The 27141-nt window shown below is 42.8% G+C and overlaps 1 protein-coding gene across 3 annotated transcripts in view; it reads right to left on the reverse strand.

Annotated features, from left to right (window-relative positions):
- PPP1R17 (protein phosphatase 1 regulatory subunit 17) overlaps positions 1-26549 on the reverse strand; it is a 32200-nt gene extending 5651 nt beyond the window's left edge. Inside the window, exons 1-5 of one of the 3 annotated variants that reach the window (XM_006258196.4) lie at positions 26000-26529; positions 23584-23632; positions 13961-14063; positions 11658-11810; positions 9662-9823 (exon numbers count right to left, since the gene is read on the reverse strand). In XM_006258196.4, the coding sequence (XP_006258258.1) occupies positions 9662-9823; positions 11658-11810; positions 13961-14042 (397 nt within the window). In that variant the 5' untranslated portion in view covers positions 14043-14063; positions 23584-23632; positions 26000-26529. Of the gene's footprint in view, positions 1-9661; positions 9824-11657; positions 11811-13960; positions 14064-23583; positions 23633-25999 lie in introns of all 3 variants that reach the window. The other 2 variants (XM_019483445.2, XM_019483446.2) reach the window with 2 other exon arrangements.
- Positions 26550-27141: the final 592 nt, after the last annotated feature.

Consider the following 27141-nt stretch of genomic DNA (forward strand, 5'->3'; position numbering starts at 1 on the left):
GCTCTGGATCCATTCCTCCAAACCTGTTTTGAGCCCTTGGTTTCCAGCATGCTCGAGAGCAGTTGCTGAGGATGAGTCCAGAGTGGTCTCAATGGCAAATTTCAGGTCTGGAGTGTATTTGCAAATGCAGTATGCAGGGTAGAGGAGGGGCATGCTTGGCCCTGTCCTTCCTGGAACCTGCTGTGGCCAGGCCATGGTGCAGACAAGTCCAGACTCCTCATGCAGTGTATAGAGAGTCTATGTACCACCCTTGGGGATGAGAAGTCCACCAGGTGACAGGACACCTAAAATTTGGGTAGTATAAAAGGAAAATGAAACTATAAATCTGATCTATAACCCTGTCCAATTCACTGCTGTTTCTGTCTAAGAATCAAACAATCGTAAACAGTAAACAGTGCATTAGGATTACTAACAGATGTTCAATTAAAGGCATGATGGCATTTGATCCCAGATCCCAACTATCATGCCTTCTGTCATGACACATGCATAGCAGGAGGCATGATTTCAGATTGGGTATCAGATCCCAGTCGCACTGTATTGCCAGTGCAGGGGGAGCCCGAGATCAAGTGGTGCTCCTGTGGCTGGGAACACAAGTCAGCTGATCGAGGTTCCCCTTTGTGGGAGTGCATGTAACCCTTGGCTGTCAGCTGATTAGGGCTCTCAGCCATGAGACCACATGGCAACCAAGTGCTCCATACACTCCCATGGCAGGAAGCCCTAATCAGGTGACCAGTGCTCCCAACCTCAGAAGCATATCAGAGCCCTTCAAGGCTCCAGTGCTGGCCAATTTAAGGTGTGATTGGAACCAGCTACAACATTATTGCACATTTTTTGTGTAATAATTTTGTGGCTTACTCCCTGTTATTGCACTATTTAATTGAATGAATGCCTGACTTAAGATATGATTAACTGGTTAATCATGTGACATGTCTGAAGTGTAAAGTCCACAAGGGGCATAGATGCTTATCACAATCTGGAGCAATAGTGGGGATGGCCACAACAAATAATTACCTGTGTGCTGTTCCTGACTCCAAGCAAATCACTGCGGCTTTTTGCCTAATTTTCCCCAAGAGGGTATAATGAGCATTATATCATTCAGAATATCCCATATATATATTTTGCAGGTGACAGATCCTCTATCGTATACATGACTGCCAAGAACTTTTACTATGTAAAGCAGTGTATAAATCAGAAGTTGTAGTAGCATTTTGCCCCAGAACCCTGCACTGGTGAAAAATCTCTGGTGCAAAACTGGCCCATCAAGTATTTCAGTGTCAAAGGTCCAAACTCAGAACCATGCCAGAGCTGCACTGAGTTGACCTCAAAGGGAGGATGCAAAGGCAAAAGTGGCTGCAAGTTAACTCTGTGTCTTCTGGATCAGCCATATCCTTAGTGGTCTGTAGTGAAATGTAGAGTATTTTCAGCATTTCTCAGGGGTACATCTAGTTGCCTGTAGCTTGAAGAGCTTTTCTGGCAGAAGGCTAGAGTTTTTCAATCACACTTCTTGAACTGGGGCTGGGATGGAGGAGTGTACTACTGCTTGGTCACATCTACACATGCAATTAATGCACATGAACAAACTCCAGAGCTTATTGCTCTGTAGTTTACTGCTCCCAGGCACCACATCTTCACGTACACCCACAACTGCAGCATATATGGGTTGGAGCAGTCCTGGCTGGCAAAGAGCCCAGAGGGTCAGCCTGCCAGCCTGGGGCAGCTCCTCCCAGCTCAACTTGCTGTGGAGGGGCTGATTGGGGCATGAGGGTGCTTCAGCATGACGTTAACCGTCTAGCAGTTCTTGCACGGAAGTGTCCTCATGCCCCAGCCAGCCAGGATAGCGCCTACGCATATAAAACTCAACAGCAGAATAATATTTGTATTTACAAATACCATCCTGCTGTGGAGTTAATTAATTTACTCCAGCCTAATAGGGGCACACATGTAGACACATGGCATTTCCTGCGCAGCTAATTTGTCTACTGTACCATAAATGTCTCTTGTAGATGCACCCCTTAAGTAGTTCTTTACTTTCCTTATAATGGGGGAGTCCTGAGGGAGCTGGTTAAGCTTTTACACTTACAGAGCAATGCAGCAAAGGGGAGGATAAGTGCCTGAGACTGTATTCTTATAATGATCTCTACTCCCATTAGGAATTTTAAGTAGCTATACTTCAGGAAGAATTTCACTATAGTTACACTTGTATTTACATTCTTGTCAAAACCCTCACTCTGTAAGGCCTCTTCAGAAACACTTAATGTTAATTGCCTATAGTGTTAATTGAGGATGGCAACAAAGAATGTTTCAAATGTTGGTGTAAGCCTAAGTAATCCTAAACCTGATCTATCACTTTTAACTGTCTTGTGAAGAAAAAGCCACATCTGAACTGTGGCTATATTGTCTCTCTTATGCCACATCAAGAACCCAATGTATTGGCTGATTAAATTTATTTAGCCATCCAAATAGCTGGCACTTTCCTGTGGTGGTTCACACACTATCATTTTTTTTTTATATAAATAGGTGTAAGGTCTTTAAATTCTGGCCTGTAATGTCTCTGTGACTCAGTTTTTCATCTGTAAATTGGCAAGAATAATATTTTCTGTCTCCTACCCCATTTTTTGTTGTTGTGACCTCTTCCAGGCAAAACTGTTTCTTTCTAAGCCTAGGTACAGTGAGGTCCTGGATCTTCATGAGGTGTTTATGTTGTAATACAGTCATTCTGGACATTGCTGAATGTTCGCATAACTCATTGCTACAGGATGCGCTGCTCTAGACCAAGATGGAGCTCCATGGCGCTTGGTTTCTATTTGTGAGCTTTAGCATTGATCTTAATGCTTAATCTCTCTGTACTGCCATTTCCCATCTGTAACTATGCATGTACCTCGCAGGAGGTTTGAAGGGAAACACATACTAAGTGTCTGGAAGATATAAAACATGATGAACATCATTCTACTTCCTGCCTTCTTGCCCTCAGTCCAGGAGTGGACTTGTTCAATTCAGTAAGAAGTTCACTTTGGATGTTCAGTCTGGCACATCGCTGGATGGTTTATGTCCAGAACAGGACTGATTCAGGTGGTCACAGACAGTCGGTGAAAAGTGGAGGAAGAAGGCAAGGGCGCTCACTTTCACCCATATGTATGGCCCGTCTACTTAATAAACTCACTGTACGTGGGAGGCTGTGTTACTCTGGGCTAAGCCTAAAAAAGCAAAACTATGTCCAGGTGGTGTTACAGATGAGCATGGAAGAGGCTAACTATCCCTGCCTCTCAGCAGTGCTAAATAACCCACCTGAAGTTACCTTCTGAAGTCTGTATGAAACAACATGGCTTGAAGGCCCTGCTGCTGGGTATGACAACTTTACTGTGTAAACACATACTATGTGATATACATTTGTGCAGACAGCCATTGGCAAAAATTAATATCTGTTAATTAAGCTCTATTAGTTAAAGCAGCTAGTCTTTCTCAGTGCTGCTGGTAGCATCAGAAGCATTGGCCTTTGGTAGTGACTAGGATGGAGACACATTAAAAATAATGAGTGAATGATGAAGAACTATGTGTGCTCCTTGGGCAGCCCACACCAATACAGGCAGCTGGGGACTGAACAGCCCTTTTGTTTTTATTTGATGCCCTTAACTGTGCTGGGGCTTCTCAGGTCTCCAAGCCTATAATTGAGATTTTATTTTGCACAGCAGTCCCACAAGAGCTGGTTTTATTTATTCTCTGTCTGCTACCTTGTAGAATAACCCTCAAAGTAAACAAGTTGTAAATTCTAGATGAGTCCTTTGCCACAGTGAGTCACTCTTTCATTTTAAGCATGGCACCCACAGTGCACACAGTAGATTTTTGTAAATTATGCGTCCTTGAAAGGGCAGAGAATAAAACCAGGCTCAGTGACAACTAAGCATGCAAGTCACCCTAGCCGTGGCACCCTAGCATGATATGCATTAGGGATTATTTTCTATTGTGCAAATGAATCATGTCCTCCTTGGAGGAGTACCCACAGAAAGACAGCTGGGAATGTTGATTTCAAAAGGAGATTGTAATTACCAAGCTGTTGTGATTGATTTCATAGAGGATCAAGGGGGTCTGACTCATCAATAGGTCAGCTCTGCTTTTAAAATTAAATGTCACTTGAGTTGTGTTGGCATAGAACTGGAGAAATGCCTCATAAACCAAGCCTGGATTGTGCATGTGAGGGCCCCTCTACATGTGCAGATAAAGTTGCGATAGGATTTAACCTGCGATCCAGACAATCACACCTCCTGCCATAACATGTTCATGGCAGGAGGCGTCATTGTGGGATCATGAATCTGATTCCATCATGCCTTACTTTTGGTGCAGGAGAAGCCGGAGCCCAAGCTCCCTTGCACTAGTAAGAAGCTAGCTGCCATAGCTTGTATTACAGTGTCCTCAGTGAATGAGGCTCCCTGCTGTGGGGAGATCCCCATGTACCCCTACAGCTGGAAGACCACAGCTGTTGCAAGCTCCCAGACTTATGGATGCACATGGGCCCCTCTTTCCAGCTGGGAGCTCTAATCAGCTGATGGGGCTCCAAGCCACAGGGCGCCCTGGCCACACGTTCAATTAATGGCATGATAGGAAGCAGCCACAAAGTTTTTATACCTATTTTGCGGAATAACTTTGTAGCTTATTCCTCTTTTCATCACATCATGAATTGATTGAATGTGTGGCTGTGTGATCACTTAAGTCCTGATTAACTTGTTAGTGTGACACGTAAATGGGGCCTGGGTGTACACATCCGTGTGTGTGTGTGTGTGTGTGTGTGTGTGCGCGCGCGCGCGCGCTCGCATGTGTGTATGTGTGTATTATCAGCAGTCATATTGTCAAGGGCTGATTTCTGTAACACATATCAAGGCCACTACCCTTTTCTTTATTACTATATTCCCTTTAGTAGTTCTTGATTAGCAAGTCTTATAGAGATCATCATAAAATGCTTCTATTATCATCTAACATTCATTAACGTTAGGCTGGGCTAACAAAAACAGGATGCATTTCAATACTGACAAGTGCAGGGTGCTGCACTTGGGCAGTAGTAACCAGCAGCACACTTATAAGATGGGAAACTCCCTTCTTGAGAGCACGGAGGCAGAAAGGGATCTTGGAGTCATCATTGACTCCAAGATGAACATGGGCTGACAACGCGAGGTCACGGTCGGCAGGGCTAACCGGACCCTATCATGCATCCACAGGTGCATCTCAAGTAGGGCCAAGGAGGTGATCCTCCCCCTCTACATGACACTGGTCAGGCCACAGCTGGAGTACTGTGTCCAGTTCTGGGCACCCCACTTCAAGAGGGATGTGGACAAAATTGAGAGGGTCCAGAGGAGGGCCACCCGCATGATCCAGAGACAGCAGGGCAGACCCTACAATGAGAGGTTACAGGACCTGAACCTGTTCAGCATTCACAAGAGAAGGCTGAGGGGGGACCTGGTGACCATCTATAAACTCACTAGGGGGGACCAGAAGGGTTTGGGGGAGACCTTGTTTCCCCTAGCGCCCCCCAGGATAACAAGGAATAACGGCCACAAGTTGTTGGAGAGTAGGTTTAGACTAGATATCCATAAGAACTACTTCACAGTTAGGGCGGCTAGGATCTGGAACCAACTTCCAAGGGAAGTGGTGCTGGCTCCTACCCTGGGGGTCTTTAAGAAGCGGCTTGATGCCTACCTGGCTGGGGTCATTTGAGCCCAGTTTTCCTCCTGCCCAGGCAGGGGGTCAGACTTGAAAATCTGCAAGGTCCCTTCCCACCCTACTTCTATGATTCTATGATTAACTGCCTCAGTCACTTCCTAATTCATCAGAACCAAGGACTAATTCTTCTAAAGAAAGAAGATCCTTAAAGTGCCTCTAAACATCTTGTGTCTCACTTATGTGCCCGCTAGAGATCACTAAGGTTAAAGGGACAAGGATTAAATTAACAAAATAATGGGCATTAACACAAATTGAACTTGCAGGACAAATGTTGAGCCAGTGACCTGCCCCTGTGGTGCCCTGTTATACCAGGTTTCTAAAAACAAGAGCATTTTCTGTTTCTCTTTAAAACTCTTCATCTCACCACGTTCAGTAGTTATTATACTTTTAGTAAACACCTCTCACTTAATATAGCACTTTATAAAAGAGAGATCTCCTGCCCTCCCCCCCCCCCCCCCCATTTTGGTCTCTGTATGCAGCTCCAGTGACACAGAGGGGCTCCAAAAGGTGCTCAAAAGTGTTCAAGAAAGAATGCTGCCTCCAGGTTCAGAAATATTATTGAGCTAAGTCAAGCCCTTAGCTCTTCTCACAAGGGTTTGCAAAGATAGCAAGTCAGGGTGGCGTTTAAGTCCCAAGCACTGTTGAGCAGCAGCAGCACCCTGAGCTCTCCCCTCACTTTGCTTGCTGAGGGAATGGGGGAAGCTCTCTGTTCCCGGTCCCCGTGCTGCTCAGCTCCCAGATCCTGCCAGGAGATGAGCAGTGCTGGGATGGGGAAGCTCTCTGTCCTTGCATTGCTGGCCCAGAGACAGTGCTTCCTTGTCCCCTCAGCCCTGCTGCAGCCTGTGCAGCGCATGCCCTAGTCAGCTCTCACTCCCCGCCCATGCTTGTAGGGAGCTGAGCAGCACCAGGACCGGGGACAAGGAGCTCCCCTCAGCAGGCAAAGCGAGAGGAGAGCTTAGGGTGCTTCTGCCATTCAAGCATAGGGCATCACCCCAAGCGAGTGCTACTGAGTTGGGCTGCGATCCCAAGCTCCGTGAAGCTGGGACCTGTCCCCCACTCTGAGACAGCTCCTCCCTGCTCCCTGGAGCCCAGGCCTGACCCCCAAACAACATTAACATACTACACAATTTCAAATGTGTATAGCTAATGTATTAAGTAAACTAACTGGTAATGTTCAATTAGTCTCAGAGGTGCCTCGTGCTGTCACGTGGACTTACAGAGCTTTCCGCGAGTAGTGCAGAATATTCCTTTTTATATATTTATATAATTATCTGGGGTCAAGACTGTATTTAAAAATGTTTCTGTCCATTGCATCTGCAGTGACTAACTAGCATACCATAGTTAAGTGTACCCCATTTTTAGAAATCACTTGGAGTCAAGAAGTCTGCTTCATTCAGTGTATTAGGTCTAATTGGCTGGCATTATGTAATATGACCTCTGCTCAGTACAACTGATTTCAGTTAGTACATGACGGAGCTTTTTCAAGATGCAGCTCCCCACACAAATACCATTATAATCCCAGTCTGAAGTTACTTCATTTCTACAAGGCTGTTTTGATTTTTTTTTTCTTTGGTGGAACTATTTTTAAGTATTTATCATTCTTTTCAGTCATTTTGCTTTCCTTTGCTTTTTGTGTGTGCATGTGTGCTTGTTTGTGTGGACGCATGTACAAATGTGTATACCAGGTTTAAGCATGTGCTTAAGTGCTTTGCTGAGCTGGGGCCACAGTAAGGAGCAGTATAATAGAAGGGGCCCTTTTTAGATGTGTAAATGTAGGAAACATGCAAGAAGCACAGTTTCTGTGGGGATATCTTTTATCAGATCACCTGTATATTTGGGAAAGGTGGTAGACAAGATCTGATGGGCACTTTGTGCTCAAAACTTGTCTAACATCTCTCCCAAGTATAAAATTTGTGCAATAAAAGATATCATCAAAAACCTGGCTTCTTCCCTTTTTTTGGAGGTATCTTCATTTATGAAACATTTAGCATTAGGTTTGGAGCTGGGTAGCTCCTGTCTGCCCCCCCGCTTAATATCTGAAGCAGCTGGTATATTGCTTCCCTGACTACTAATGATAATTAACTTTCCTATGGTATTTTATCTCTTCAAAGCACTATGCAAACATTAACTAATTAAAGCTCATGACACCCTTGTGATATTGGGAAGGTGAGCATTATCATTCCCATTTTTACTACCAGAAATTAAGAAACAAAGATGTTAAGGCCCAAAATGTTGAAAACTGGATGTCTGGGTCCATACAGACACCAAGATAACTGGCTTCTCCATAGCTACTCTATACCACACCACTAGCCCTAAAAGTGGTATAAAATGGAGGTTCACTTCAGTGTATAAAGGGATCATCCATTGACATGAAGTGTCTTTTGGCTCTGCCATTGGTATATGGGGCATTAGAAATCCCTCATTGTTTCAAAATTCCCTGAGAAACAATGGGGAATAACATCATTTGACACTCCTCACCCCCTGTTTTGTTTCCCTAGTCCTACACCCAGCAGCAGGGAGTCCTAGAGCCATCCACTTCCTGACATGCTTGGCCACACTGAGAAGTTCATCCCTAAAAGCCAGAGGCCGCTGCACAGTTGATAACTGCACCACGCTCAAGAGCCACATTGTAGACAGCTAAGTCTGAAACATTTGGTATAAGTGACTTTCTCACGGCTACCCAGTACATCCATAGCAGAGCTATTGGTTACCCTGCTTCTTAATGCTGTGCAAAGATAAATCAGGTGTTCCTGCCTTCTCAGTTCTGTGCTTTATTCATTAAATCACACAGCCTCCTGTCTTTAGCTTTCACCATTCATTACACAGGTAAGTGTGGAGCAGAGAACTGATTGAATACATTTAAGGTAGGAAAAAGCACTCTGTCTTCCCTCACAAAACCGCGGGTTCTTATTACTAGGTGAATCTGAAGAGGCTTTGTTGATCTCACACTAGCACTCAGTGGGTGCATCTACACATGCAATTACAGCACATGAATAAACTGTGGAGTTTATTTGCTCTGGAGTTTATTGTTCCTGGGCACACGGTTTGAATGTGTATATTTTAATAATAAGCTCTGCAGTTTATTCATGCACAGCACACTGAGCTGGGTTGAGCCAGCCCTGGCTGGCATGGGGCTCGGTGGGGGTCAGCCTGCCAGCCCGGGGCTGCTCTCTGCAGCTCAGCATGCTGCAGAGGGGCTGGCTGGGGCACAATGGTGTTTTAGCACTGGCTAGCTGGCAGGCAGTCCCTGCACTGAAGCTCCCTTGTGCCCCAGCCAGCCCCTCTAGCATACATGCACTGCTATAAATACAGGATAATACCTGTATTTTACAACTAATGTATTTACAGGTACTATCCTGCTGTGGAGTAAATTAGATCACTCCAACCTAATAGGGGCACATGTGTAGACACTGACACATTTACTGCACAGCTAATTAGTCAATGAGCAGTAAACAACTTGTGTCAAGATGCCTAGCCAGACCTTTACTATTTATATTACAAGTACTAAAAGGGCCCAGTCAGAGAACAGGACTCTGTTGAACTAGGTGCTGCACAAACACAGAACAAACAAATACTTATAGCTCCATTCTAAGTGAATTAGCTCAGGTCAAACTGGGGAGAAAAGTTTGAGTTTGATCTTTTTAAAGAAAAATTGAAATCTGAATTTATTCCTTGTTTGCAGTTGAAGGGAGTCTAAAGAGAGTTCTCTTTTCTCAGTTTCTTTCAAATGGAAACCTCTTCAGGTCTGAGACAGAACTCCATGCTCGGCTAGCATCTAGCACATTTTGGATGCTGTTGCAAAAAAATTAATCACAAAAAATAACTCCAGCTGGGCATAAAATAACAGGCATGAAGTTAAACAAAGCAACCGTTTTCCTTTCACTGCCAGACAGTGCTCTTATACTAGCTGCCTTTTATTTTACCTTTGAATATCCCATGCTAACCCTCTTACCTGTTACAAGTGGTGGGATGTGTATTGCAGGTGTATCTTTTCTCCTGGGTTTTTTCTGTTCTAAATCAGTGACCTGAGAGAGTGGAGTCCCTTTTTCCTTCTGTAGTTTCTCTGAGATCTCATACCTTTGAAGCAAATTGTCTGAAAAGTCTGAGAGGATGGCTGTAGGGAATAATAATAATAGTAGTACTAGTAGTTTCTTAAGCCTTGTCAGCCTTGCATGTATTGACAAAATTTGCACCTGTGTGACTTTATCCTGGAATATGCTGACATAAACTTCTCTAATGATAAGCCCTGCTCTGTGAGAGCACAGTGCAATATGCTATTGCTGGTTAGGAACTGTATGAATTTCCTTAATATAATAGTACCTTACAAAGCACGATTGACAGAACAGTTAGTAATACAGCCAAGCCAGCTGTACCACTGGTTTGAGCTCAAAAGCAAAACTGTGATCCATAGATCTATTTCATGAGAGCTACGCAATCTCATGAAGCACACAACATGTGAGGCAGAACAAGTGTGACCTCCCAGAAGTGATGCCAGACGTTCTACCTGGTGTGATCCTATCTTACTCATGGGATGGACACAACAGGTCTAAAGTCTAAACTGCTAAGCAAGTTTGTTCTGGATCCCTTTCTTCTAAGGAGACAGTATTTTTCAGAGGAGGGACACATTTGCAAACAACCTTGAGGCTTATCTTTAGCCTGATGGATATATCCGCTGGATTCCATTTATTAATATTAACATTTTGTTTTCTCCACTGTGATCTGCCAGAAATACACAGAGGAATATGCCAGCAGTTGCTGGCTAAATACATCACTTAGGGGTGTATGGGAAATGGGACTGACTGTATTACATTCCAAAAATGCAGCCTTTTCCTAAGAGAACTGTCCTCATTAGTAAAGGAAACTAGGTTCCTCGGTGGATGTGGCACAACCCATACATGCAGGGGACTCTGGGACAGCTGTGAAGTGTTACTTGCAGTTCCCTGCTGATTCTTTCCTTCTCCGTTCCAGGTATGGCAAGGGAAATTAAGTCAGCACAGCCCTCAAAATCCACAGACACAAGGAGTTCTTTTACTTAGGCACTTTTTGGCTTCCCTGGAACCCGCTGGCTAGACTGATCTCTGCCAGGATTAACATAGCCAGCTGAGTTTGGGCAGGCTGATGCTATGGAGAAAAAAAAAGCCACCTCACTCCTCTTACCCTGGGAGCTAGCTAGTTTCTCAGAGCTTTTGCACAGGGAGCAGTCACGGCACTGAGAGTGACTACAAATGACACAGATATACATGATAGCTTAATTTGATTGGTTTTCAGTTTGAACTGGTGCAGTTTCCAACTCATGGAAATCAGTGCACACATAACCAATTTATTTCAAGGAGGTGATGCAAATATAAGGCTTAGGGTCAGGGGTTTTAAAAGTATCACCACTGAGCTAACCCTGATCCCAGTGAAGCCAGTGGTAAAACTTCCAGAGATTTCAGCTGAAGCAGAGTTAAGCCAGTGGTGACTGGCTTTGAAAAATCGTACCTTCCCTGTTCGCCCAGGCTTCCACGTGCGCCCACAGAGGGGAAGGAAGATCTAGGGCAGCAGTGTGCTTTCTAGTCAAGTCCAGATAAACCAAAGTGGACCAGGTGGTCAGATTTCAATAAAATTAAGGGCGCATCTACACGCTGCCTTACAGCGGTGTTATTACTGGGCTGTGCTTTAGTACTTCCTTTTGGAGGTACTAAAGCACAGTGCAGTAACTGCCCATGCTGTGCCGTACACGTGGCCATGGCGCACAGTTATTTTTAGCAGCCACTTCGCTGTAGTGGTGCACTATAATGGGGGGGGGGGGAAGGGGGGATGCGCTGCTACAGCAAAGGAGCTGCTTGTCATGTGTAGACACCCGTGGATGCTACATCACTGTAGTGCATCACTACGGCAAAGTAGCATCACGTGTAGACGTGCCCTAAGCTTCATTTAGTTTGGAAACTGAAAGTGGTATCTATCACCTGGGATAGGTGGTGGGGTGTGTAATGCAGGTGTGTCTTTCCTCCTTGGCTTTTTCTGCTCCAAATCATTGTTCTGGGAAGCCTGGATGACTTTACCCTTTCTTGGTTTCTTGTTCAGGTCACAACTCTTAATAAGCTGTTCTGAAAGATCATCTGCATGAAAACAAAAGATACAGAGCTGATGAAAAATGATGAACAGCAAAGATTATGCAGATAAGGGTCATTGAGACACAGTTTATATACCTAAATAACTGGCCGTATTTTTGCACACCCACTTTCTGTTGACTGTGATGAGAATACTTTGGATTTGAACCTACTGAAAGCCACACGACTCAAAAGTTGCAGAGAACGTCAGTGTACTTTTTATAATTCTTCACCATTCTGGATGCTTATGCAAGCTGACAGATCAAACCTTTTGAGGCTGACTCACCTCTAATAATATCTTACAAATCAGGGCTTCTGTTTTAAACTTGACTCTGATGGGATTCATCAGTTTACATTTTCATTTGGGCTGGATTTCTGATCTGACATACTATTTTCACTCTTATAAGTCTGTTGTCTACAGACAAGAAGGATGATCTCATAAGTAAGGTACTGGAAGATCTGAATATGGCTGCAAGGTCTGCCACAAACTGCTGTGTGTTCTTGGGTCAGTTGGGTCAGTTGCTTAATTGCTATGTGCCTCAGTTTCCCAACTGTTGGGATAATGAGGATAATCCCATTAACCTGCTTTCTCCTTATCTAATTTAAACACTAAGTTCTGCAGAGGTTTTTTAGATGTGTTAATATAGCACCTATCAAAATAGGTCCCTGACCTTGGCTGTGAATTATAAGTTCTGGAATCAGAATCAGAACTAATGTGTGTGTGCATGTGTGCGTGTGCGTGTGCATGTGTGTGTATACAGGCAGTCCTTGACTTACAACGTTTCGCACTTACAGTGTTTATAAATTGACACCCTGTTTCAACTTTATGACATAAGTTTCAACTTTACAACACGTTATCCGATACAATGCCACGCCAGCGAACAAGTTCACTGCATAGCTCATCTCCCTGGAGAACATCTGTCCAAACTTCCTTGGACACTTTCTTTAAGAAAGCAGACAAGACTCCAGAAAAACCTGCAGCCAAGACTCATGAGAAGACTCCAGCCAAGATCCCTTAACAAAGTCCAACAGTCACCTCAAAGAAGTCCTTCCAAATCAATATGATTGCTATTTATAATATAAATACATTAATGTAGCTATATTACTCATCTATAATTGATCAAGTATAAAATTCTGGGGTATTTTTAGTGAAAATAGGGTATTGGGCCTTGGTTCAGGAACAATCCCCCATTTATAACATTGTGTCTTGTGAGAAAATTTGTTCCGAGCTACAACCTTTCAACTTAAGATGCAGTTGTCAAGAACCAATTGTGTCGTAAGTCCAAGGAGACACACACACACACACACACACACACAGAGGCAGTCCTTGGACTTAGGACACAATTGGTTCTTGGTTCAGCATATATATATATGCGCTGAGTAAAACAGGCTTCTAAAATGCAACATGCCTGAGGTAACTGTCAAATAAATTAATATTTGTGTTTCAAATGATACTTTATATCATATTTGATAAATACGGATGTTATTGCCATAAAGGTAACAGTAAGCTGGCTTAGTAAATCTTCCTGGCAATTTTGCAAGGCTGGTAAAAACATAACATTTGAGGCAGAGATGAGGAATATGAAAGGATCTTTTATCGAAGTCATAAAGCCTCATTTTTAGAAGTGTGCCTGAGCAAAGATGCCTCTGGGATGCTCAAGGCAACAGTATGTAAAAAAGCCAGCTCTAGAAAGGTAGCACATTAGTAAATGGAGGTAAAACAGCACTTAAAATTCTTTCCCAATAGAGACCAAAAGGAGATTTTGAAATCTTTTACTGAACTTGCATGCAATAGTAATCTTTTACTGAACTTGCTATGGTAAAGAATAAATATAACTTGGGGAAAGCTCAAATATACTATAACTTAGTATTGTTTAAACTATAAAATATCTACATGTTTTCTATCCGAGAGAAAAATAAGTGAGTCTTTCTCCTTTAAATTAAGGAGAAATGCAGCACCAGCCAATATGCAGATGCAGGAAAAAAACCTCTTTGCCTGTCCATATGGCATCAGATGTGACACCAGAAGGCATAATCTATCGGGTTTCAAGAGGGCTCAGTTGTACTGCTTGGGGGGAAAGAAGGCAATGACAGTGTTTAGTGATGTAAAGGAGAAACCTCTCTAATTACAGTCAATGACGTCATCTAATAACACTTACCTAAATGATTACAGTGCGAGTCTCGCTTGTCCAGTCTGTCTTCTGGGATATCAAGTGGCTGCACATATTCTGTTGACGTCATTGAAAAGGTTTTCTCTTGTAGCTACAGCAGCAAAAAGAAGCATGGCATAAATTAGATTTATTTATATTTATCATTATATATATTAATGTGTTGTTTCCAGATTTCACAAAGTTCCTGTTTTCAGACTTATTTTGCCCTGCAGCCGGTCCCTGCCTGACTGCTTTCAAAATATTTGTGAAGTGAATAATTTCCCTATCTTTGGTGACTGCTGCACTGAAAGACCCTAAAGCAAGATCTCAAATACAAGATAGGAGCAAACCAGTTGGAGGGTTGGTAATCACTGGTTTTGAAGGAAACTTTTTAAAGGACATTGTCACCTGGAAATCCAGTAAATACATTAAATGCCCAGAGTGCACCTGTCACTGTTGTTTTTACTGCTATGGAGTATTTATGTGGAAGCCCAGCAAACATCAGAGCACTCACAGGGAATGCCCTATAAACATGTGAAATGTATGGGGTTTCCTTCTATTTTTATAAATGATTTTGCCACTCATGTTGACTTGAGAAACCCAAGCAATCAGAGGAAATTGACCATAGAGAGATGACACTGAAACTGATCATATACAAAATTAACTCAAAAACTAAACTCACTGAAATTTTTTAAAATCTTTTTCATTTTTGTCATCTTTACTAGTGTTTGTTGCAGTAAAAAAAAAATCAGAAAGAAATGAGATTTTAAAATCAACAGTGTTTCATGAAATTTTGATGGGACAGAAATAGAAACAGGAAATTCTACATAATGGTCTATGTGACTCATTCAAATTTCACGCTTCTTCAGGGCCTCCTGTGATATATCTGAAGAGATCGTTCAAAAGGTTGTATTGCTGCTAGTGATTTGTGACTGCAATTGAAACTTCAGCTTTTTGAGGTTTGCCTCTTGCTAAGCTCAGTTGTAGAAAGCTGTAAAAATTCTCACAGGTTGCTTCATGGTATCTCAGATTAAGAAGTTACTTTAAAAGAGACGAATGATAAAGATTTTCAAAGAAGCTTAATAAGTTGAAGCTGTGGGATGTCAAACAAGATAGCTCAGGTACTGGGAGCAGCCCAGCTGTAGCAAAGCAAATTAAAAATAACAGCGAGGATCTCAACTCTCAGGCCTCTTAAGTGTCCTGGGTGTTTTGGAAAAAAATACTCAGATTTTCAGTCTGCATTTGAGTTTTATCCATGATGGTTTAAATCTCTACAGGTGTAAATTTTAAGCTATAATCAAGTTCTAAACTACAGGGTATTATTTAGATTAAGGGTATGTTTATATCACTTCTGTGGGGTCCTTGTGAGGGTCACTGAAAAGCTAATCATGGCTACCTCCTGGCAGATCCTCTTTCTGGTCATGCCAAACCCAGAAATGAACAGTGAAGCTGCCCTGAGGGTACCCTCCACCTCAGCTCCACCAGTGTCCTCCATCTCTACCTCTTATGTGATCAAGAGAGACAGGGCAACTTCAGAACAGCTTTGCCCCCATATTTTGGAGGATGGAATTAGGGATGTGTGAAGCTGGCCCTATTCAATTTGGATTCAGCCCAAATTGGGGACAGTGATTTGATTTGTTGACTTGGATCACTGTCCCTGATTCGATTTGGCCAAATCCGAATCTGAAGATTTGATGCTGATTTGAAGAATCAATGATTTGAACATAGGCACAGCTTTAAAAGTTTTTTCTACATACCTTGAGGTAGCAGCATGGCTTGTGATCATTGCAATGTTGGAGCGAATGGAGCAACCCACAGGAGTGTGGGGGGGGGGGGCTCCATGTGCTCGGCAGCAAACCCAGAAGTGGACTAGAGGTACTTGCAGGTCTGCCAGGGAGCATGCCGGGGTGCCCCCTGGCACAGCAGTCAGCCGCAGGGGGACCTCGTGTGCCCTCCCCCGACCTAGGAGGCACCAGTCAGCGAGCTGGGAGGAGGGCCCAGCATGATCCCCGGGGGACCCGCAAGTGAACCAGAAGCACTTCTGGTCTTCTGCCAAGCATGCTGGGGAGCCCCCTGCGCTTCTGTGGGACACTCCATGCGCCCCAGCATCACAGCACTCATGAGCACCTGCTACCTAGAAGTATGTAAAAAAACATTTAAAGCTGTCTCTATGTCCAAATCTCCGAATCTTTCTGAATCTCTCCAAATTGATTCAGAGGGTTCTGATTCAATTCGGAGAGATTAAAGGGTCTCCTGATTCAATTTGCATTCAGAGATTTGGCCATCAATTGGGCTGAATCGAATCAGGGACTGAAGCTTTGCACAGCCCTAGTTTGCATGTGCAAATTCAGACAGATGGAGCAGGGTTTGTGTTTCAGCCATGTTCTCTACAGTCCTGTGAAAATAGCATAGACATTTGCTATGCTATCTATGGGTACCCATAGCCATTACGTTTAGATTTACACCCTGACCAGGCTGTTTTTAGTCCCCCAACTCCCTAACTTTGGATGGACAGTTCCTCTGCCCCCCCTCCCTGCCCTATGGATCTGCCAGCCTCCTGCACCACAATCCTGGCAACAACCCCTGAACCTGTCAACCCCCTCCCCATGGACCCACTAGCCTCCCCAGTTGTCCCCTCACCCCATGTTACTTACTTTAGTTTCCCTTTCCATCATGCTGCTCCTGGTCTATCTTCACATCTTAAAGTGAGCCACATTGTCACAACCCAAGGGTGTGATTTTTGTTTTGTGTGCTTCAGCACTGCTAAATTGTTCCCGCCAAATTGCAGCTTCTTTGCACAGTGGAGTTTTCCGCTGCAGAGGAGAACCCCGGGTGCAAAAGAATTCCCGCCACTAGTAGCTTTCTTTGCAGGGTGCATTTCTTCTTTGCAGCACAGAAATGCACTTTGCAAGGAGTTCCCGCCATTCGTATTCAAATTCGTTCCCCACTATTGGATAGTTCTAAATTATTCCTATGTGGCGGCTAGCAATTGGCTTGCTAGCCGTATAAAAAGCTTGAGTGGTTTCCGCCCAAGTTGGAGGACTCCATGAATACCAGGAGGAGGAGACTTCACACTGTGTGAAGATCTCTAAGCGCTGCGGATCCTTACAGACCCAACGTATTTCAAGCAGGCAACAGGGGTCTGATCAGCCTCTAGCCTCTCCCCGTCACCAAGCACAATCCTCGACGTATCCCTCTTCCCTGCGCGCAAAAAGGATCCACGGAGCCTAGCAAACTTCGTGTAAGTCTATTCAGAGCTCTTTGTTTCGCGTACTTTCTTCGGTTGGCCCGACGGGCTCGCGGTTTAGAGCCTCCAACCAAATGGGCTAGAAGAGTGTTCACGGGAAGGAACTCTAGTCCGCCTCTCTTCTTTTCTATCTGCAACTGTAACTCAAGCAAGTTTTCCTGCCTGCACCGCGACCATCTTTGGTGTAAGTAAAATAATCTTTAAATCAACCACTATGCGTCTGTGACTAATTCTAGCTCACCGCTGGTCTTCTCTGACCCCGCGTGCCCGGGCTGCTGGCCACAGCCCGCGTGCGCAAAGATGGGCCTGGCTCTCCCCTGGCCCGCACACACATAAGCATAGACAAAGTGCAACAAATGAGTTTATGTACCCTAAGTGGGCTTGGGTCCCCAAGTATGATCCTATTTTACCCTGTGCAAGCACCTGAAAAAAAGATTATCACGTCTACTTTTGTAACATGCTACCATCTTAGCCTGAAGACTAAGTTACAAAAAGCAGCAAGCAGGAACATGGCCCACCCACCTTTTGCATTAACTTTTTTAGGGACTTGAATAGGGTGGAATATGATTAACCTTAGGCGCCTAATAGGTTCCAGCCTTCTGTGTTTATTACAAGATACATTTGTAATGTCTCATGATTTCTTCTTAATGGCTTAGGCCCAGATCTTCAAAGCTATTTAATCACCTTTCCAAGTGTGGGCCCAAGTATGGGTTTGCAGGATTATAAATTCCCTCAGATCTTAAAATAAATTGCAGCTGAGGGATTTCATCACTTTGCCATATGCAGGCACACCTAGAACCTCAAAGGTATGAAAGTGCCTGACTGCCATGGGCTTCAATGCACTGAAGTTTTGGGTTTTAACTTTGTAATTTTCAAAGTTAAATTAACTATCATTTGAAATGGTTCTGAACCATAACCCTGTACAAGTTGTTTGCTTTGCTTGGCAGATGCATACCAGAATAAGTAAAGACATACCTACAAGTTTAAAGGAAATAAATTTCTGTCTTTTCACAAACATAGATAGCATGCATATCACTGGTTTCAGTAGGCTACTTTTTCTGTTAGGAATCTTTTCTCCCCACATCAGTGAAATAAAGTAGACCTCATTTCTTGTGAACAAAGAAATCGAATTGGGAAGCAGAAAAGGCATGATATCAGGCTAATGGGAGAGATGAGGAAAAAAGAACCACATGACAGCAGAGGAGGGGAAAAAGATGACTGATAAAAGACAAAGGATTAAGAAGATGCAGTTAGAGTAAGATACAGAAAAGACAGGTGAGAAAATGAGGAGCTAAGATTGTGCATTTACTGTATTCTTCTGGAGAACATTCCCTAGTTTTCCTTATGGAGTGACTGGCCAGTCACCATTGCATAGCATCACTTCTGCTGATGGATTAAGAGATAAATGAAACTTTTAAAATGGAAAAGTACTGAATGATGAACGGTGAGCAATGAATATTTTCAAACAGGCCCAAATACTCTGCCTTGTTTGTGACTATGAATAGATGTATGAAAACTTCGAGAAACGAAGGCCTACCCATGTAAATAATGCATAAAAAGGAGAGTGGCCATGATTACATTTTGGACTAGAACTTCAGTAGGGGCAATTTGTTCTTCACTGAGTCAGTAAAGCAACATTGATACAACTAGGAAGGATATGGACCACAATTCCTCCAAGCATTTACTTAACTTTAACCGTGTGAGTAGTTTTCATTCTTTCAATACTTATATGTATGCAATTGAAATCACAGAGGCGGAAAGGGATCTTGGAGTCATTATTGACTCCAAGATGAACATGAGCCGCCAATGCCAGACCGCAGCCAGCAAGGCCAGCCGCACCTTGTCATGCATCCAAAGGTGCATCTCAAGCCAGTCCAGAGAGGTGATACTCCCCCTCTATGCGACTTTGGTCAGGCTGCAGTTGGAGTACTGCATCCAGTACTGGGAGCCGCACTTCAAAAGGGATGTGGCCAGCCTGGAGAGGGTTCAGAGGAGGGCCACCCACTTGGTGAGAGGGCAGCAGGACAGGCCCTACAAGGAGAGACTGAAGGACCTGAACCTGTTCAGCCTCAGCAAAAGGAGGCTGAGGAGGGACCTGGTGGCTGCCTACAAACTCATCAGGGGAGATCAAGAGCAAATAGGCAGAGCTCTTTTCTCCCCAGCACCACCTGGTGCAACAAGGAACATTGGTAATAAGCTGATGGAGAATAGGTTTAGGTTATAGATCAGAAGGCAATATTTTACTGTTAGGGTGGCCAAAATCTGGAACCAGCTTCCCAGGGAAGTGGTCCTCACCCCTACCTTGGGCAAATTCAAGAGAAGGTTAGATGATCACCTGTCTGGGGTCTTGTGAACCCAGCATTCATTCCTGCCTGTGGCAGGGGGTCAGGCTAGGTGATCTGTTCAGGTCCCTCCTGACCCTAGCTACTATGAAACTATGAATTGCACAAATGCTTAAATGTCATGCTGTGGCCCCAGCTTTCCACTGTAAACACTGTCCTGTTTACTCAATAGACACGTGTCTACAAACGTCACCTACCTTTAACAAAAAGAACAAAGTTCAGCCTATCTTCAGCTAAGTAATATCCTTGATCAAAAAAAAATCTCTGAATACCTGCAAGCATGATATGACTGCCTTATTTATTGAATGTGTAAATAAACAAGTGACATTTGTGGCCTCAAAAAAAAAAAAACAACCAGTAAAAGTTGTATCTAAAACACAACTCTGTTTTCTTGGGATACTAGATGACATTGCTGGGAAATCTTGAAAAGCCATTTTGTAATTTGAATGAGAAGCTGTTCTTTCTTCTTATGTGCCATTTGTTTTTTGAGAGAGTACCTTAGCAGTTAACTAAATATTATTATAGTGGGAGAAGCAATAACTCTTGTAGGTAACTTGGCGTCAGTGTTTCCATTCCAGCTCTCTGTCAAAGTTACTTATAACTTGCCAGCACTTTCTACTTTCCAGATGAATGCTTCTAGGCTTGTAGTAGTTCTTTACTGAAGGTGAACTTGTTAGGAAAGTTTTGAGTGAAAACATTCAATGCCATTTTGGATTATGTGCAGACTGAAAAATTAGACTTTATTTTGAATAGCTTTGGTACCAAAACAGCTGGAGATAAAGCATTTTTGTTTCATATGGCAATAACATTCACTGAAAGGAATTGCCTTTAAGAATTCAGATAACTGATACTGATTTGAGTTATAACCTAAAAAAAAATACAATTTTGCATATACATTACACAGAAACGTCAAAGTAAGCATATGTGCAAAGCTAAAAAGTAATTGTGTAGTGTAAGCTGAGAGTTTCCAAACAAAAAAAGTTTAAAATTAAGGCCCTAAGACTCCTTCTTTCCTGACTGCTTTTTGTGTTATTGAGTGCTCAGCATCTTTAAGATTTTTTAAATAATGGAGTTTAGGTCTCCGATTTTTGCCCTGCAATAAATATGGAGCTGATGATTCATGTATCCTAGGACAACCCATTACAACTATAAACGTCACAAAGGAAGCAAAGCTTACAAGATATTTTGTAGTGGTTATAAAGCTGTCAGGGTCAGTCACTGATTTCTTGTTCTTTGTATGTGACCTGGATTTTCTGAGAAGTGCTTTGTTACGTCACAAGAACACCTCAGTGGGATTCATTGTTCAGAAGGGAAAGTTATGCAGAATTTGTCTGGACATACGGCATGAATTTTAGCAATGCTTTGACAAATCAGTTATCGCCATTCCGATAATAAGTTTTTGAATAACACTTACAAATTCTGAACGGGAAAAAAATTTGGTGACTACTACAAATCATTAAGAGCTTCCTTCATATTAGCATTATATGCATTCCTTTGCTCAAATATGATCATAGTTTTCAGCTGGAGTTCATGGACTTCAAGCTATAGCCTGCTAAAGATCAGTCTCTGTATCAGGAAATTACTCTTTTTTTTTTTACAGGTTGGACTAAGATTTCTTTGCCGAGTGCCATGAGCACTGATGTAAGAACCCCAAATTCATCCTTTGAGCATCTCTAATGGTCATTGAAGTTGTAAATCAAGCAGTCACTGAATGGATACAGATTTTCTATCAGAATTAGGATTCTACAGTCATTTAGATTGATGCCTTTGAGCTGGATTGCTAGTTTTTACAACCCTCCCTTAGAGACATGCAGTTGAAAGAATTATCTGGATTCTCTCTCTTTGGGCTGAAAAAAGTCAGGGAGTGATGGTCCTCAAAGGGGCCTTCCATATCTGGCTTGCAAGTTCCAGTTTTGAAGGGAGTTTTTGGTTTGTAAATAATGTATAGCATAAAACTTAAATAGAAAGGGAAGAGGGAGAAGTGGTAAGGTAGAATGAAAAGCCAGTTACTCTGAATAGAGCAAGTCACCCGGCCCCTGTTAGGAGGTGATCAGCTCACTTTCTGAGTCATTGTAAACCCAAAGGAGAGGTTTGCAGAAGTTGGGGATGCTGCTGAGAAACATCAAGAATGTTTTATCCTCTATCATTAAGTTTGCTATTATAGCTCTGTGGCCAACATCCGAAAATCCTGCAATAATGTTGTGTTCAGAGTTCATCTACATGTTACTTTTACTGATGAAATTAACATTTTGAGTGAAGTAGTCACTTGAAGGAAGTCTAGTCAAGTTGTCAATTAAATATAAATGTGTTTTACACAGAGACTGTCAAATAAAGTTGTTTCTTATATAGATTTGAGATAAGCCAGGCTTTAGTTTTACATATCCAGGTGGAGCCTTAGGGTCAGATTCAACTGCTGTTCTCAGGGATATTTGTCCGGAATGATAGAAATCTCAGGGGACCACATATAATTTGCATCTTTTGGGTATAGGCAGACAAGGTTCCTTGGGTGAATCTGATATCTTTTATTAGACCAACCCAAATAGTTGGGAAATAATTATTAAGCAAGCTTTCGGCTTCAAAAACCCTTCATCAGGCTAAGGAAGTTTCAGCAGTTGGTGTGTGCTCTTCCTGGATGGAATGAAAAGTATACATCTTTTGGGTATACATTTTCATAAGAAAAATCACCCTTAGCAGTATTTGAGAGTGAAACAAATAAATAGGACTCTAGATTTAGATTCTCATATGAGGATGGCAGTGGATTCAGAACCCCTGAATGACACCTGAGGTTTGAGCATTTTGGTTCTGATATTAGCACATCTTGACTTTTGTAAATGTTGCTGTATAAAGATAGCAAAAAATGTACATCCAATAAATAATTGAGACAAATACATTGCAACAGAAGTTAATTTACAAAACAAAAATACCTAGGTCAGTTAAAGCCTTTCAAAGAAAGCTCTGAAAAATTGCACATGCCCTATTTCCTTGCACAGTTCCCTGAAAAGTCATGCAAACTGCAAGTTTGTACACAAAGCCAGTCGTGCAAGGGGCCAGTGTGTGTGCTGAATATTGCTACTTTATGCTCAAGTAGCACAGATCCATCTTTGAAGGTCAAGCCCTTAAGTTATACATGCTTAAAGCTGACCAAGACTTTTTATTTATCATAGCCACAAGAAGATTAAAAAAGTCTTAGAAGTAATAACACCCAGGATCCACAAAGGCATGTACCTTCCAATTAAGTTAGTGGGAACTAGGCACCTTTAGGGTGCCTAGCTGGGCCTGAGGGTCTAGTTGGCAATGACACACCAACAGGTCCATTCTTATTTATATGACATTAGAATTTAATCCATAGCTGTACTGCCCATTAGTTTTTAACAGAAGCTAATTGTATATTTAGAAGACAACAGACCCTACCACATCTGGAGAGTGATTTAGTATGCATTGCCATGCACACTGTACTGTGCAAGCTTTACTTTAAGGCATGCAACTTAATGCTTCAATAAAATGTGGCCCTCTACATAAGCATTTGGACATTTATTCACCTGAGAGATGCTCTGTTCCCATAAGCAGTGTAGTTACTAAGAAGCATTGGAGAGACACTCCAGTGTTTTACACGTGAGTAATCACTGGAGACCTTTGAAACCTTGTCTTGGATAGTGCATAAACGACAGCTTTTTGATAATATTCTTTCGTTATATGGTGATGTGTAATGCAAATTTAATATGAATATTTATTCTGCTAACTGATAATATATTACCATAGAAACAATTTTGACAGAAGTACTTACGCTTTCTCTGGACTCAGTACACTTAATTAATATATATAATTTTCTAATAATTAATCTGAACTTTTGCCCAGTGTTTTTAAGGGAAAAGGCTATTCTGTAATTACCCAATATATTTTTCTTCTAGTTTTAATTATATTAGGGGGAAGGAGGGGGGATGCTTATGGAGAAGCTTTGTTAAACAAGGTTAGTTCCCTGTTTGTTTTTTTTCCCCTATTTAAACAAGAAAAGCAAAGGAAGATGGAAGAGATGAAAACCTCACCTTTTTATGTGTAGTCACTTTGGGACGAATCCTGCTTTCACTGAAGCCACTGAAAAAAATCCTCACAGACATTAATTTCAATAGGAACTATTTGTGTGAGCAAGGGCTACCAGCCAGGGATTTATTTCAAGAATCAAATTTGAATTTTGAGAAGGCAGGTTTTTGTGTGTCTGTGAACTGGCAATTCCTTTCTCTCTACTGTTGATGCACTACAAAGCTGTAAATGGGAACTATGAATATTTTATAGCCTGCTGCCCTGTGTACCAACAAGCCAAAGGTTAGACTGAAACCCTACTATCTAGCCAGAATAAAGGGCAGCACTTAGTTTGACTGCCCCCAGGGGCAGGACATGAATCAGACCAGGACTCCTGAGAGTCACAGCCTGGTCCTTTCTTCTTGCTTCAACTTTGTCTAACATCTCTTCCAACCATGCAGTTGGTCTAATAAAAGATATTACAAAGAACCCCTTGCTTCTCACATATTTCCCAGACCATCACAGCTACAACAACACTCTAACCCTATTAGAAGGAGACAGTAAACTGCTCCAGTTTGCTTTTAGTGTTTCCCTCTCTCTGTTGGCCCTGGTTTGCTGGCCACCACAGAAACTAGCAAGGTGGACAGACTCTCAATCCCTGCTTGTCCCCTGCCTTCTGCCCACCTTCTTGGGAAGGAATGCATCTGTCTGTTGGCCTGTGGTCTCCCCCATCTAAAATGATAGGTAGAGCAATGTAGGGTACAGAGCCATAGGCCCATTTCTTTTGTACCTTGTATAATCATTTACACCTCTGCCAAAATGCTACCATCACAGTGTTTTATGACCACTTTGGACTCACTTGGCAGCAGTGGCGACGCATAGGGGGTCAACAGGGGTGCATGTACACCCCCTGAGAGCACTGATGCACCCCTTGATGGCCATGCTCACCGCTTAGGCAATGGGCAGGGGGGCAGGTGGGAGCGCTGGTGCCCCCCTCCTGCGCTCACTGGCTGGGGAGCAGAGCCATCAGGTGAAGCGGCCACGCTCCCAGGTGGTGCACAAGTGCCAGCCGGGGAACTGGGCCACCAGCAGAAGCAACCACAGCCACTTCCGGAAGTCCTGTGGCCACTTTTTGGTGAGTAAGATCGGTCGCAGGGGACCCCCCATCCCAGTCGCTGACTGGTCACTGGAGGGACATGTGTCCCCCGTGACTCAAAAGGCACCAGTCTCCCATGCTTGGCAGAGCTGAGAATGACTATTCCAAGAGCAAGGCAATGCAAATCTTGCCCCAGATGATCGATTCCCCTCTAATCAAAAGCCATATCTGTGAAAGAGCAGGCTGTTTCTTATATACCTTGACTATCTACTATCTGCAAAAATTAAATCCATTGTTGGTTTCTTGAATTACGATACGTGTGCAAAATGTTTTCTAGTGTAGGGAATCACACCATGCACCAGAAGATAGGATATTTTTTATAATGAATTCTCAGAATGAAATTCTTCGCTGGGACTTTGATCAATGTGGTTTAAAAGCCACCTTCTAAGAGTAACTTCCTCTGAGTCAAGCCCTGATAATACAGTCTAAAGTTTCTCCTGCAATTCTTTATTTTAGCACAGGGCTGTTATTTCCAAACAACTCCATCAAAGTAGTCTGATTTTTTTTTTTTTTTATCAAGCGGCCTTGAGATATATCAGCTGTATGAAACACAATATGTGTTTAAATTCTTGCCCTTATATTCATTGTTCACCCAAAACTCCAATTAACAGCTCCCTCTGTTCCACTTACCCACATGTCTATTTTGCACCCTCCAATAAAGTACAGTGTCTTTTACAGATCTGATCCACAGTCCATTGAAGCCCATGAGAAGACTGTCACTGACTACAAAGCTTAGCTGCTGTTAATATAGAGGGCCTGATCCAAAGTTCATGGTTCCATGAATCAAATGTGGAATAAATTTGTCTTAGATTTGGACAACAAAGTTGTACTTCAGGGGGATTAGAAATGTAAAAACTTGCCGCATTAAGTTCCCTAGAGGGAAAACGTATCCTGTGCATATCATTTCTTTTTTAGCTGGATAAAGTTCTAATCATATTTCTTGTTCTGTCAATGTGCACAACTTGTTCATGAAAAAATCTTGCAGTTAAAAGTAATTGAAACATTTGTCTCTAAAGCAATGCCCTCTGCTCCACCCTTCCAATTTGCAGCGCAGACTAGCTCCAACTTTTACCATATGGCATCATATCTTTCCTCTGCTCAAAAATCCATTCTGCAGAGTAACTAGATTCTGAACTTTACTGCTAGCCCAGCACAGGTATAGATAACACAGATTACTTAAGTGCAGGTAAAAAAAATCAAAGGATTGTACCTATCTTGATCCTGACAAGTGAAGTTAAGAAGGGGGTTCCGCAAGGAAAAGCAAAAGGTATGGCCAAACTACTTACCACCAGCTGAAAGGATCTGGGATGGTTGTGATATGAAGTCAGGGCTCGCTGGAGCAGGAACTTTCTCCTCTGCTGTTGCTGCTCTGTGCTTCTGCACGCCTTATCTAGGGAGCAGCAGTGGCCGTTGCTATGGTAATGCTTTGTTTCAAGAGTTCAGAGGGAGGAGGTAGGAAAGGAAAGGAGTAACCTTTAGCCTGTGCGGTGAGCAGATTGATGTGATGATGTGATGCTTTTTTGGAGTTATGAGAAAAAAGGAAAACAATATTACAGAAAAATCACCAAAACCAACTCTTTAAAGTTAAAAATTGCTCTCACGCTGGATGATAAAGGAAAAGAGCCAAGCATATTAATGTATATTAAATGCCGGGGGGGGGGGGGTCTTAAAATCTAGCAAAGGGAGACACAGTCAGAGAGAGAGCAGTGATATCAAGTCTCACTAAGGCAGGAGAATGGAGAGGGAGAGCTAGGCTGCTGCTGGATAAAATACAGAGCAGGGCAGAGGATGCAAAAATGGGAAAAGGCAGGACAGTGGTCCAGGAGCAGCCCCATAAACACTGAAAGTGGTGTGCAGGCTCCAGGAGAGAGGTTCATCTGATGACTGTGGTGTTTGTGTAAGCATCTAGCCTTAACTTCTTGCGCAAGCTTGGCACACAGGCGGCTTTTACAGGGCCAGGCAGGGAGTCTTCTGTGGCAGCTGTCTGCTTGCCAAAACTGACCAGTTTCTGCTATTTTATACCAATGCATTCAACAGAGCTGTTATTTGAATGAGGAAAAACATACAAACATGCCTAACATCTGAAAATCAAGAAGAAACACTCAGCTCAATTGGCAGGATTATGAATTAGACCCTTTTTAGTGCTCATTCCCATTTTAAAAAGTCCTTATCTAGGCCCTCTAGCTAAAACATTCTACAAAATGGTGACTGCTCACAGATTTGGTTTGTGGGGAAGTGGGTTGTCACTCCTACCTTGCTATTTGGATGCTGTCACTATCAAGGTGCAACATATGGCTTAAATATGTCATGTCTTTCATACGATAATAATATTCAGTTCCAAAGGACCAAAGATGTTAGGTGTTATCTTAATATCATGGGAGATGCTGAGCACTCTTCAATTCTCTGAGGCTAGGTACAGGCAGTCAAA

This window comes from Alligator mississippiensis, chromosome 5 (genome assembly GCF_030867095.1).
Source record: "Alligator mississippiensis isolate rAllMis1 chromosome 5, rAllMis1, whole genome shotgun sequence".
Taxonomy (NCBI): domain Eukaryota; kingdom Metazoa; phylum Chordata; order Crocodylia; family Alligatoridae; genus Alligator; species Alligator mississippiensis.